At 37.2% G+C, this 12,960-nt stretch overlaps 1 protein-coding gene across 2 annotated transcripts in view; it reads right to left on the bottom strand.

The window, feature by feature from the left end:
- Positions 1 to 1,241: 1,241 nt before the first annotated feature.
- Positions 1,242 to 12,960, bottom strand: part of LOC110840962 (allatostatin-A receptor) — a 67,485-nt gene continuing 55,766 nt past the window's right edge. For both annotated transcript variants that reach the window (XM_087342223.1, XM_087342240.1), the window contains 3 exons: positions 9,791 to 9,982; positions 6,042 to 6,239; positions 1,242 to 3,808 (listed from right to left, as the gene is read on the bottom strand). In XM_087342223.1, coding sequence (XP_087198349.1) covers positions 3,482 to 3,808; positions 6,042 to 6,239; positions 9,791 to 9,982 — 717 coding nt within the window. In that variant the 3' untranslated portion in view covers positions 1,242 to 3,481. The remainder of the gene's footprint in view (positions 3,809 to 6,041; positions 6,240 to 9,790; positions 9,983 to 12,960) is intronic.

Raw genomic sequence — 12,960 nt, 5'->3', positions numbered from 1 at the left:
CCGTTTTATTTCATTTAAGTACCTGCACTAATATTATTGTAAAATGACAGTACTATCTACATTCACCGTCTTGGAGCAAGCGTTATTAATAAATCCCATAAATTTTCCAATGATCAACATGTTTTATTACATTATTGTTGAAACCTACCATCCGAAATTCTTGTAGTTATCGCTTATATACTGTATGCCTACAGGCTTTCTTATTATCTCATTATCAGCCAATATAACTAGTTACAAACTCCTGCAAATAAAAGAAATATCGGCATATGTAAACTTCGGCTTTCGAGCATGAGGCGCGCCGTGTTTGTTTAGTACTAATCAGTGTTTCGGAAACACTGGAATTGCCACCTTTGGAGTGGATGTGTGGTGGGTCGAGTTCTGAAGTGTTACATAGAACAGGAGAGAAGCCGTGTCCTCCGCTTCATCTACCACCGCCACCAAATCTATCTCGCCACATACTGCCTGCTGTGTATAAGGCTTCTAAAACTTGCCTCACTGAAGATGGCAACTGCAATGTTTTCCAAGACTTTGATCAATACCCAACATTTGACGTGGCTCATACCTGAAACCCGAAGTTATACATTGAACTCCATCCGCGAAAACACAAGGATGACATTTTTTCTCTGTATGTACCGGTTCTTTAGATCAACCACATGTGAAATTGGCGTCAGATATAACCGAATACATGACTGAAAAATCTCAATCTCTCAAGAGCATGGCTTTAGATTTCTGTATAGCCAAAAAAAAACCCAGAATGAACGTAAACTGGTAACAGATGATTGTAATTGTAGACATAAATAAACAAATTATTTAATTATTTCAAATAAATTGATGTCTCACTCATTACAAAATGAAAATGTGTTATGGAATAAAACAGGAACCAAGATTTAAGTGAGAAAAATAAAAACCTGAGTTAAGCAAAAGAAAGTATGGTGATCACTAGTGACCTGAAAATACATACGTACTTTTACAGTAATATAAGTCAGTTCAGTTCTTAGTATTTTATATAAGTAAACAGTCTTTCGCACATTGTAATCGAAAGTGATAAATTATTAAAGACACTTGTAAAGACTTCAGATCAGTGAGTCTCTAAAACCGTAGATATCTCTCACGCTGAATATTCTGGCAGGCTTATACTTAGTGTGTTTCATAGTCCAGCGATGTCGAGGGCAAGACTGTCGAATCTGTTGGTGGTAAAGAGTGAACATTCAAAGGAAAATGTCGGAATGATAAGGGTGAGATATTGTTCAGACGCCGTAAAATTTACTCCATGTTTTTCTTCCATCACAAAATAGCATTACATGGATATAAGAACTCTGTTTAGTTTGAAGAAGAGTGTACACTAACCAGAGGAGCAATCAAGCAATCACTTTTAAAGCAACATTAATTTTTATGTACACACAAATTACATAATAATTCTTAACGTATTTAATCTATACTTGCAAAAACGTTTATTAACAAACGCTCTACAAGAAATATAACATTAAAATAATAATATTAATGAATGTGGCAATGGTGGATGTGGGTGTTAGTGGTCTCAGTCCAAACACGACATCACACTGTTGCAACAAACAGGAAGACATTGCTATATAAATCACTACGTTACATAAAGCTAAGTTACGGTACTATGTAAGTGTGATATAGCAGTAAAATTATAAATAAGATATGTTTCTATTAAGTTAATTTATATAAGCGTATCTGTGACAATAACAGTTCCGGATATTTTACTGTAGAACACGATTGACCGTTTAACCAGTAGTTAGTATCAAGTTGTTAATATAGTTGGTTTCTAGAATTTCTATAAAGATAATTAGCAGAATAAATTATCCCTTTAGGCAAAGAGACTAATTGGCACGTTCTAAATTTAGCAGTATGGAAAGGAAGTAGAGTTTCAAAGCAACTGGAGGTTTGATTACACAAAGAGAAACAGAAAATAATCAGAATATCTCTGATAAAGCCTCGTATATCAAAGAGGGTGAGCGAAAGCATCTCATTTATGTCGATGTGCAACTTAATTTTATTTATCGAAACATAGTATTGACATTGTTACTTTTGTAATATATATGACCATAAGGTAAATAATGCCACAGTCTAAATACGTATCAAGTCATATACCAAAAAATGTGATTTAGTACAAAATCTGTGAATCTTACGAATTTTACATTCCAGAAGTATTATTATTCCAGATCAAGATATTTATTCTGTGACTGAAGCGTGTGATGATTTACCTTTATGAAAACTGAACCCTCATTCTAACTCGCCTTTGCGTCAGTCCATACCGAAGTTTCGTAAAGGAAAACATTTACTCATCACACTTTTTGAAATGGCCAATAAAATTTTAGTTTTCGTACCATCATAAATTAGACAACGTTTATGCTTACTTTGCGTATTTAAGCTTAAGAAATAATATTGTTTGCAAATATTTTGCATATTCAATATATCCGATCAATAAAAACTGTTCAAATATGTTAACAATTTACTTGACTTTTATACTGAATTTAGTAAAACCCTTGATATATAGATACATTTTAACATTAATTATTGTCCATTATAATATGAAATTTTCTATGGGCGTGCATAACATTTAATCTTAAATCACATTTGGGGAGTGTTGCAGACATGTGTAAGAGGGCTTGAGCAGTTTAATGGAAGCTGAAATCAAAAGAACCTGTTTTATTTCACAATTTCCACATTATCTGCTTAACAATTATAATTTCTTTTCCTTATTTTCTTAAAGATGTTGTACCGTCGTGTTCCAAATTCTGCTTGCAGGAAATGTTTTTATACAGCGCAAGCTCATGAAAAAACGTACGTTATTGCTCTTTACATATATTGTAACTTATATTGAATCATAAATTACACAAACACTTTAACCCAATGATTAAATGTATTAATTCATCAGAAGATATTCAACCAAAATAACTTCGTATAAACCGTTTAATTGTAACGTATTCCCGATCTTAATTTAGAATATATTTCCTCGTAAAAGTTTATGTTTAATGAGGACAATTCATGAGTGCATTTAAGTTCCAAGTTTCTACTCTACTGTTCGAGGAGATTTCATCTGTGCATGCAATCGTAGCTCTTATTATGATGCACGAAAGATGCGTTGTTTCGGTTTCAGATTTGACGTTCTACATATAACACAAATATTTCTGCATTTCCAACAGCTGTTAATGAAAATCGGTTATCGCAGGCAGGAATAATATACTGAAATGTAACTTTAAGCTACACTTTCCACAACAGAATTAAGCAAAAGTAACATTCCAATCTGAATCACAGCACGTTTTAACGAGCACCTTTCGTTACTGGAACTTTGTTCAATATCCGTTCGAGAATAAAAAAAATATAAATTTGAGCTTCCCCGGACTATTCCGAGAGAAATTCTTGTGACGCTTAGCTATGAAAACAACGACAGAGAAAATCACAGCATTGTCTCTAAAGAGCCGCCGGCGTTTGTGGTCGTTGTCGCGGTTGTATCTCATAAAATATCGTTAACCGCACTGCAACCATTAGTGCGCGTGGTTTTAGTGAGGGTCAGCATGGTACTCTTGCTGCCATCGTATCTTCCGTTGGCTTGATGAGGGATGATTGTAGTCGATGCTCTTTGGTAACGCGTGCCTCCAGAGCCCCACGGTCCACAGTTGACGACTTTGCGGAATGCTTTACGGAAGTGATCCGACAGGAAAGCGTACAAAATGGGATTGACACAGGAGTTCATGTAGGCCATCACCTGACTCACGATTTGGATCATGACACTCGCGTTGGTGATCTCATACATGTCAATGCTCTTCAGGACGAGGATGATCTGCAACCAGGGTGTAATTTTATTTAGTCGAGCGCAAATTTCAGAGGTCCTTGCTGTCTCCATCATCAAGGCGATGACGATACAGATGGAGGCAGCAAGGACCTCTGAAACGTCGGTAAACTTCTAGCAGACTACACGACGCTCAACCCAGAAGACAGCCATCCACAATAGGTATGGCCGCGCTTTATACAAAAGGCAAAATGGGTAGCTGTTCAGGGCCCTAGATTCTAGTGTCTCCCCACCAAGCAGTCGTCATTATCATGAGCTCAAACTTCCTAAAGTTATTTCCGAATATCTCAAGAACATATTAGCGGAATTTTAGTCTATGTTACAATACTTTTCAATAATCACACCAGATATCAGTAAGATCGAGATAACCGATATTTCCGTGTTCTCAGATTTCAGAAGCTCAATTAATACATGAAACAAATAGCCACTGAATGGTCAAAATATGCAAACTGCCAATGTTAAATTATTTTATCCTTGAGGATTTACCATCGTCTTGGCTTTATGTTCCTGCAAATAGTCCTACACATCGTTAAAGATAACCGAGTAAAGTGAAACGAGAAATGGAAAGTATAGATTTGGCAGAGGGCACTGTGCTATACCCAGGGCCCAACATTGCTTTACTGCGGCCTTAACTTTTTCCTGTGTTACACGCTTCTGATTAAGTCATATTTACATATTTATGACATCTTCCTCATAACGTGACCTATTTAATAATGCAATAAAACTGTTATCAGTCTGAGAGTACAAATAACGTATTTAACATAAACATTACTTTTATTATGTACCTACGCTCTGAATGACCTTAAATTACTTTCAATGACGTGTAAAAATCACACAACACTAAGACATCAAAACGGAGTACTGGTTCAAGCATACAATTTTACGTTTGTGTGTGTATATGTGTGTAATATATGGTAACTTGAATCAGTGACTTATATTCGAAAACCCGAGAAGTAACTATACCTGAAAGATACCGTGTCTTCATGGTAATGATTTTATTTTCAAGCTAATGTTATAATTGAAACAGGGCTATTTTTTCTGGCAGATAAACGAGGTTCAACGAAGTGGGGGGGTTGACAAATGTAATGCCTCTGGTGAATACTACATGACACAGGTCATTCCATTATGCAGGGTCCTGTTCTGTATAGTCGGTCCTGCTTCATTTGCTTTCCCCTTGTATATATATATATATATATATATATATATATATATATATATATATATATATATGAATATGAGCTGGGATAGCTCAGTCGGTAGAGTGACTAGCTATGGGCTGGACGACCGGGGTTCGATCCCCGACGGGGGCAGAGGACTTTTCCTCTAGCCTCTGCGTCCAGACCGGCTCTACGGCCCAAACAGCCTTTTCTACAATGGGTACCGGGGGGTCTTTCCCGGGGGTAAAGCCGGCCGGTGCGTGATGCTGACCACTCACCCCCATCTAGTGCCGAGGTCAAGGAAGAGAGGAGCTATACCTCCACTCACCCCAAACGCCTACATGGCGTATAGTGGGACAACCTTTACTTTATATATATATATATATATATATATATATATATATATATATGTGTGTGTGTGTGTAGGCTGCATGCATTATGGGAAGACTGTTATCATGTTTCACTTCCAATATTACTCTCTATATTTCAAGGAAAAGTGTAATTAGAGCCATGCACGAAAAAAAGCAAGAAACAAGTATTTTTCTCATTTATGCAGAACCATTACATGAAGGTGAAATCAAATGTATTGCTATTTAAAACGCATAATTGTTCATAAGCTTGATGTAGTACATGAAACACAGAACATACAACTTGTATCTGAACCGTGTTACGATATGTCGAATTTGTTAACGAAATACAACAGGAAACAACTTATAATTATGCTGTATGATAATGTGCGGCGTGGACGATGCAGTATGGGACTCATTTTTAATAAACGTATAGTGATGTAGTTGCATAGAAGCTTTTTGAAAATTATCTATTGTTATCTCAAAACACGCCGCTATTTCAATTGACGAATTTCATGTAAATAGTTCATAAAATATCAGTATTACTGAAATCACGCAAAGGTACCACAAAGTTGAAGTAACACCTTCCTTGGTAAAGGGGTTACAAATAGGTCACGACCAATTTAAATAACCTAATAGAAATTGAAGTACACTCACAGTTGTATCAAATTGAACTATCGCAACAAGGACTGCGACTGTCCTTTTAACTGTTTGGCCCACCTGTATTGGAAACCAGCAGATGGCGAATATGGCAACGACGACCACGACCATGCGGGTGACACGCTTCTTGCCTCTGCGACTCTCAGCTGACACATGACCTCCTGGCGCAACACCATGCCAAAGACGTAGAAGCATGCACAGATACAGTCCGCAGATTAGTGCTAGCGGCGTCACGTACGAGGTGGCGAAGAACAGAATCTGTGGAGCAACATCACCTACTGGCGTGAAAATAATCAGATGCACGAAGTTTATTTAAATTCGCTCAGAAAAAAGAGCGGTTGTTCGGTGAATCTGAAGTCGACTTACCTGCACTGGTTGGTGACGGCCTTACATAACTTACACGCAAACAATCTTAAGTTACGTTTTTAAAATTTCTTTCACATCAGAATCAACAAATACTTTTTCATGATTGGTGTAACTATAGCTTCTAGTTATATGAGTTTGTAGTGGGCCTATGGAAGAATTGAAGTAGGAGCTTTTTTATGAGAGACATTCGTGCAATTTCACAACTACTTGATTCGCGGCGTTGTTATAAGCTTCCTTCCATTCCCGGACATAGTAGTTAAAATTACCGACAAGAGACAATTGCCTCTCAACAAGGTGTTTCACAACGCGAACACTAACAAAATCCTGCAACCTAAATAAAAATGCACTTTGCTTTTTTCGCGCTCAATACGAAGTTCTGGAAACAGAAAATATTAATGCTGGAAGTATTCTCACCACTTTCGCATATATTCTAAGACGAATCTAAATATTCTTGCCAGTATAAACCGAGTAATTAAAATATTGCACGATTTAATGTATTTTGCGAATAAAAAATAAAGACAATTCTAGATTTTTTGTTTGTTGTTTAATTAACCACTTTCTGTGGCTCATTCTTTTTACGGTCGTATGAAACGATGGTTAGTAAATAATTAATTGAAAAGGATGTGGAAGAAAGCGACCGTGGGCTAATTTAATTTACTCTTCCGCCGTTTGCCAGGAGTAACTGAGAACAACGATACGCGTCAAATATTCCCAGATTCAGAAACTAACTTCAGTAACTTATTTAATAATATTATTTTGCTTTAGATAACGTCAGACATGAAAGTATTTAAAATGATGTAAACTTATGGTCACTTTCCTCTAACTGTTAATATAAAACTTACTTTCGTAAAAAGAAACACAATGTTTCGAAAGCCGGTTTTGCTTCTATTATCATGTAGAACCATACAACCCAGTCGGTTGGGTCCACTTGAAAGAGTTGGTTTCAGAAACCGTGTAACATTACCCAGTAAGGTGTGCGGGAAACCTAAGGATGATCATTCTAAGTACAAATCAAATCTGATCATTCTCCACATGTAAAGAGATGAGATATTAATTGTTTTATCAAGGGGACAAGATTATGTAAGATGTCAAGAACGATGTAATTCGTCAGAGAAATTAGGGATACCAAATGGGGCTTCGTGCTCAGTCTCCATTTTCATCGTTTTATCGAGTCTGACAGAAACAGATCGGCAGAAAATGGCCGTTCGTCTTGTAACAGAACACCTCGGCGCGCGGCTGTTAACCCCTGTCAAAGGGTTACCCGAAAAACTTAGACGAATTTAAAACCATTTTGCCAAAGCTACTATCTTAAAAACTGCAAGTAATCTGATGTCCTATTCAAGGAATGAGGCAGTTGCGTTGAAATCGTTTTATATTTTTTAACATACACATTAAAATATTTTTTAAACTGAATACTTATGCCTACAAATGTTCTGAGAGTGGGAAGCTTTCCTTTAAGACCTTCCTTGTAATCGCGCTTTTTGGTGTATTATAATTTGAAGTCACTAGCATTATAAACAGCAAGCGCTTGGCCAGCTAGTCACCAGTAACGGAATCAGCAAATAGCATATAAGTTAAATTTTTAATTCACAGACTACAAAAGGGGCGTAATTTTGAAAGTCAAACTCATGGAATGAAAGAACTCCAATGGTTTTTGACGTAGTAAGACCAACTGCGAAGGAGTAAACTCACAGAGTGGGATCAAGGAAGTTGAGCAAGATTCTATCTTTATTCTTTTCGGAACTGCTAGTACTATTATCAATGAATAACATGAAATTTTCAGAATTGCAATGATTACTGGCAGAATTGATTTTTGATGCTGTGAATATTTAATATTAATAAATTAATTACGTTTCACTTTAACTTATTTTTGCTTTGCCAGAGAAGACGGCAGGTACCAATCTCAGCCTAAGTTCTCTGTAAATTGTGTGATCAAGAAGACAGCTTTCATCGATTATAAGGTCAAAAATAGCCAAGAAACTGCATTATGATAGCAGTGATAGGTAAACTTATTTTGACGTGTTAGACAGTTATTAAGCTATCCGGTTAAATTTATTACTCACGTAGCTGATTTTCTTCAGACAACTAAAGACAAAATCTTGTTAAAATACATTGGCACAGGCTACGATCAATTCTACCACCATACTCTCTCAAATCACAGTTCATAATTAATCTCCCTCGCCTTCCGACGCTAAATTCTATTCGCGGTTGCTTTGTTATAGCTAAATAATGTACGAATTAACAGACAGTGAAAACAATGTGACTTTTCATTATTTTGCTGTTAATTTCGATACATTTATGAAAAAATAAATTTAAAATACGAGAGGGAGAGAAATTAGTCGACTTCTACGCAAAAATACTCTGCTGCCAAATACAGGAGAGATTGAGGAAAATTTGGTTTGGACATAAAAATAGTATTTGGCAGTTTCAGTTCAATTACTTTTGCTGGAATAAATTTGTTGCAATGAATTTTAATTTATTGAGGTACTGAGTAAATGTGACAGGATTCTTAATTGGCCTATTACATTTTGAAACTTAATGCCAAAGTTTTAAAAATGCATTTCTTTTTGTTGGGTGCATAATGATTAGGAGATAGGGAGATACTTAAATCAGGGACGTCTACCCTTCAGCGCCACTACAAATGTTTGTGTTGCTGTAATGGAAACCAGGAAACGTGAGTTATCCTTTACAAATGTGTGTCGACTGGAAATGGAATGAGGTCTAGCAAACCGCCGCGAATCAGGGCGATTAACAGATCTGATAGAATTACAAGTAAGAGATAACAATTACATTTTATATTCCACATTCTATTCGCATGTCCATCCTTCACAGCCTACATAAAATCGATCCTATTTGCACAGAAACAGAACGGCGTGTCATTCAGGAGCAAATGCATACAAAATTGTTCAGTGTCTGCAGTAGTAAGCTCAGTGTTTGGGAATACCATTCGCAGAATGTCATCCCTATGTTTACAAACTAGTTTCCGAATTTAAACCATTAACGTTTCCAGTCGACAATAACTAACAACTGTGGATAATTTGCATGCAGCGCCAACTAGTGATCCATTTTCATTGAAGTAGTGCACATACACAAATGTTAAAATTAATTCAAAGCAAAACAGTAATGTAAAATTACTGGTCGGTGCCTTAACGTTCGCAAACACATTCCTGTTTATATTAATTGACATAGTTAAACTTGTTGCACTGCACAGTTACATGGACGACAAATATGTCACATGATGGTCAGTTCATCTGAGGTATTAAGAGAAGCTTACTAACAATTCGTATCAGTGGTGATACGTGTACTGGTCTACACAAAGTTATTTCTCTCCCATACATGGTTCATGTTGATTTCATGCCTGAGAAGTAAGTTCACGTACAGTATTTTTGTCACTTAACAACGCTGAATCAACTACCTGATAAATTAATTTCTATAAAACATACTTGGAAGATCGGCTTGTTGTAGCCGTCAGGTCTGTTGACGGCATCTTCCTCCAGAAACACGCAGGCTGTGTGCTCCGCAGAAGAGTATGTGTACGTCACCTCGCCGTGACTCACATACACTGGTACTGATACCAATAGAATCACGATCCATGTCACTCCGATTGCAGTGAACGCGTTCCGCTCTGTCCGTATCTGAAACACGTTTACAATGAACGTGACCCGCACAGGTATCATACACAAGTCTGACAATATAATTGTGGGGTTGAAAGAATTCAACGAACATTGGCCAAAGTATTTGATAGTAGTTGAATAAGGCATGTAAAAGAAGGGTTTGACTTGTTCCGTGTTACCGATTTCTTTCGTGAATTCCTCAGCCGTCCCTGACAAATGTCGGGATTACCTTAAGTTAAGATACGACCGTTTTATACCTTTTCTGCCCTAATACATGGTTTATTAATCATCCAGTTTTTCGACGCAAATCACAGCGTTGTTAAACAAACGTCAACTGAAATAGTACTTGTTGACGCCCACAAAATTGTTGCCAGAGTAAATTACTAAGGGTATTTGCTGCTGGGGTCTCAAGCTAGCTACTAACCTCCATATACTTCCAAACTTAATAATGCGTAGATTTGTATATCCAGTTCCCCATACAGCTGCATGGCGTGGTGTATATAATTAAGAACAGGAGAAATTCTTCCTTCAATTTTGACTTTATGTAATACACTAATGTCATTAGGTAAAATTGTAACTTAGAGCGACTCAAAAACGGAGACAACTATATTTAACTGTTCGTTTAAGATTGACTCTCCACTTTTTTTTTTAATTACCGGATTCTTCTTTCCCCACAATATATTTCTGAAATCACACATCAATTAATCACTATGAAAAGTCTATTCACTACGTGAAAGGAACACGATTTTAATTAATATTTATGATTTTTACACTATCTAACACAAAATGAATGAAACCAGTGGTTTTGTATTCGTTCTCCCAAATGTCCCGAAAGTTACCTATGTGAGATCTAGCGTTCCCGTGCATTGTGTACTTAAATTTCTAATGCCTGAGGGGACAAGCTTGAGAGCATGACTCTTCCACACATTCAAGCTCTCCTTAGTGACACTTTCTCAAAAAATTCATTAAGGAACGCCTTCCTGACTTTGCTTTTTGTAAAATTTTAATTAATATCATTCAGGCTCAAAACAGTGCTTTGGCACTCCACTTGGTCTCGGCGATGAAGGAAATTGACTTTTCGCGAGTAATATCATTTACCGGAGGTGGAAAATATTCCCAGAATCTTTTCTCCAACGTCAGTGAAGGCGTAGTTTCTTTATCCTCTTAGTGCCAACAAGTAATTCCTTTTAGGAAAAACGTAAATATTCTAATTGCACCGGGCTGAAGTAACAAATAATTTATATTTCTTTTGAGAAGGACTACGATAAATAAATTTTAAATTTTCGTTTAACTTCAAACTTGATCTCTGAAGTTATCGGAACGTAGTGCCTAGAGGTATATTTGAACCTAAAGGGGAATTAAATGTCAGAAGGCTAAAGAGAATCAGATAATTAATTAGGTCCTCAAATTATATTTGCCACCATACATTATTAGGATAATACAATAGAGGAGATGGTTGAAGCATGTGGCATGCATCAGAGAGATACTTTCAAAATTTGGTTGGAACGCCTGAAAGGAAGAGGCGACTTAGAATAAGTAGGTTATATGGAAGGATAATACTGAAAGATTCAAAAGTGTTTTGCCTGACGTACACTGACATCCCAGAGGTATTATTAACCACTCCATGCCACTTAGATTATTGTTAAACTAATAAAACAATCGATAATGGTGCTGTTATTACGGCGAAGATGAGGTCAAGGAGGAGTTGAGTCTGCACATTTATAATCGGAACTGAAATACAGTTTCCAAATGCGTTGTCTGAAAATGTCCAATTCTAAATGCATCTTACCCAAGTTTTCACAGCCTAATCTAACCTCACCTAATCAATTTAACATAAATTAACCCAAACCAACCTACTTATACAAGACGTAACCTAATATTATGTAACCTAACCTAACCGACACGGTAGCTAATTCATGACTGGGGGCTGCGTCTCATTAGTCGTATTCATCAACTACACCAGTGTCACCCAGCAATGCACCACAGCGGGCCCCTTGGAAAACACATCCGCCGATACTGTTTGTATATCCGCTCCAAAAAGACGGCTCTGAATTAATCAGGGATTTGCTCCCAGTGGTGCATCAACGTTTTCCCGGTCATCCCACGTTGCACAACAGAAACCCCAGAGAAAACCCACCTTCCTCGCACTTTAGACCGATGCCCCATCTAGTACACGCATCATTTTAGAGTACGCTCCAGTGACACAAACTTCATACCAAATTTAATAGAAATCATATGGACAGACAGGACCTACCGGCCTAATATACGCTCCTGAGTCGGGGTGTTAAAGGAAGCGTAGGAAAATCCGAGGGGCAATGCCACTGAGAACTTGTCATGTGGACAATCACCAAGCGTAAGCAGTCCGGAATTTGGTTTAGTCCTACTTTAACCACTTGAGTCCAACCCGTCATAGGTGAAACCCTACGAAGGCAGAAAATGTATTTCCAATCTGCTTGTGGTATAGGCAAGGATAGGATGTCCGGAAGTCAGAAATGCAGCAAGAGAAATAGAAAAGGAACAGGCCAGAACGAAGAAAGTTATACTCCGATAAGGGCCTGAGAGTTAAGACCCCAGGGATAAAACAAAAATCCTCGTTTGAACTAGGGTGGAGGGGGCATTACCTGGGGGTGTCCTCAGGGATATTTCTAGCTCACGTAGCTCTATTATGATCCTCCTGAGACTTCGATATAATTAGCTGTTGTGGAGAGGCCCAGGTGTGTTCAACCCGACACACGCAAGACTAGAATGCGGAGGGAAACTAAGGGGAGCAAGGAGTAGCAATGACAATAACAGTAAGGATTATAACAAGGATATAAATTGAAATAAAAGGATATAATCAGCAACATAAACAAGGATCACAGAACAAAACAGTAAAATAAACAATACCTATAATGACAATAAAATAACAATATCAAAGAGAAAAATAATATTTCTAATGCCAATAAAAATAAAAAGTACAGCGAAAATAACTCACAGCAGTGCAAACCTCAAATTCTGCA

The sequence above is a fragment of the Zootermopsis nevadensis genome, unplaced genomic scaffold (assembly GCF_977971745.1).
Source record: "Zootermopsis nevadensis isolate Lab colony 2312 unplaced genomic scaffold, Znev_1.0 Znev_ptg000001l, whole genome shotgun sequence".
In the NCBI taxonomy this organism is placed as follows: domain Eukaryota; kingdom Metazoa; phylum Arthropoda; class Insecta; order Blattodea; family Termopsidae; genus Zootermopsis; species Zootermopsis nevadensis.
This window is presented reverse-complemented; position numbering and strand designations above follow the sequence as displayed.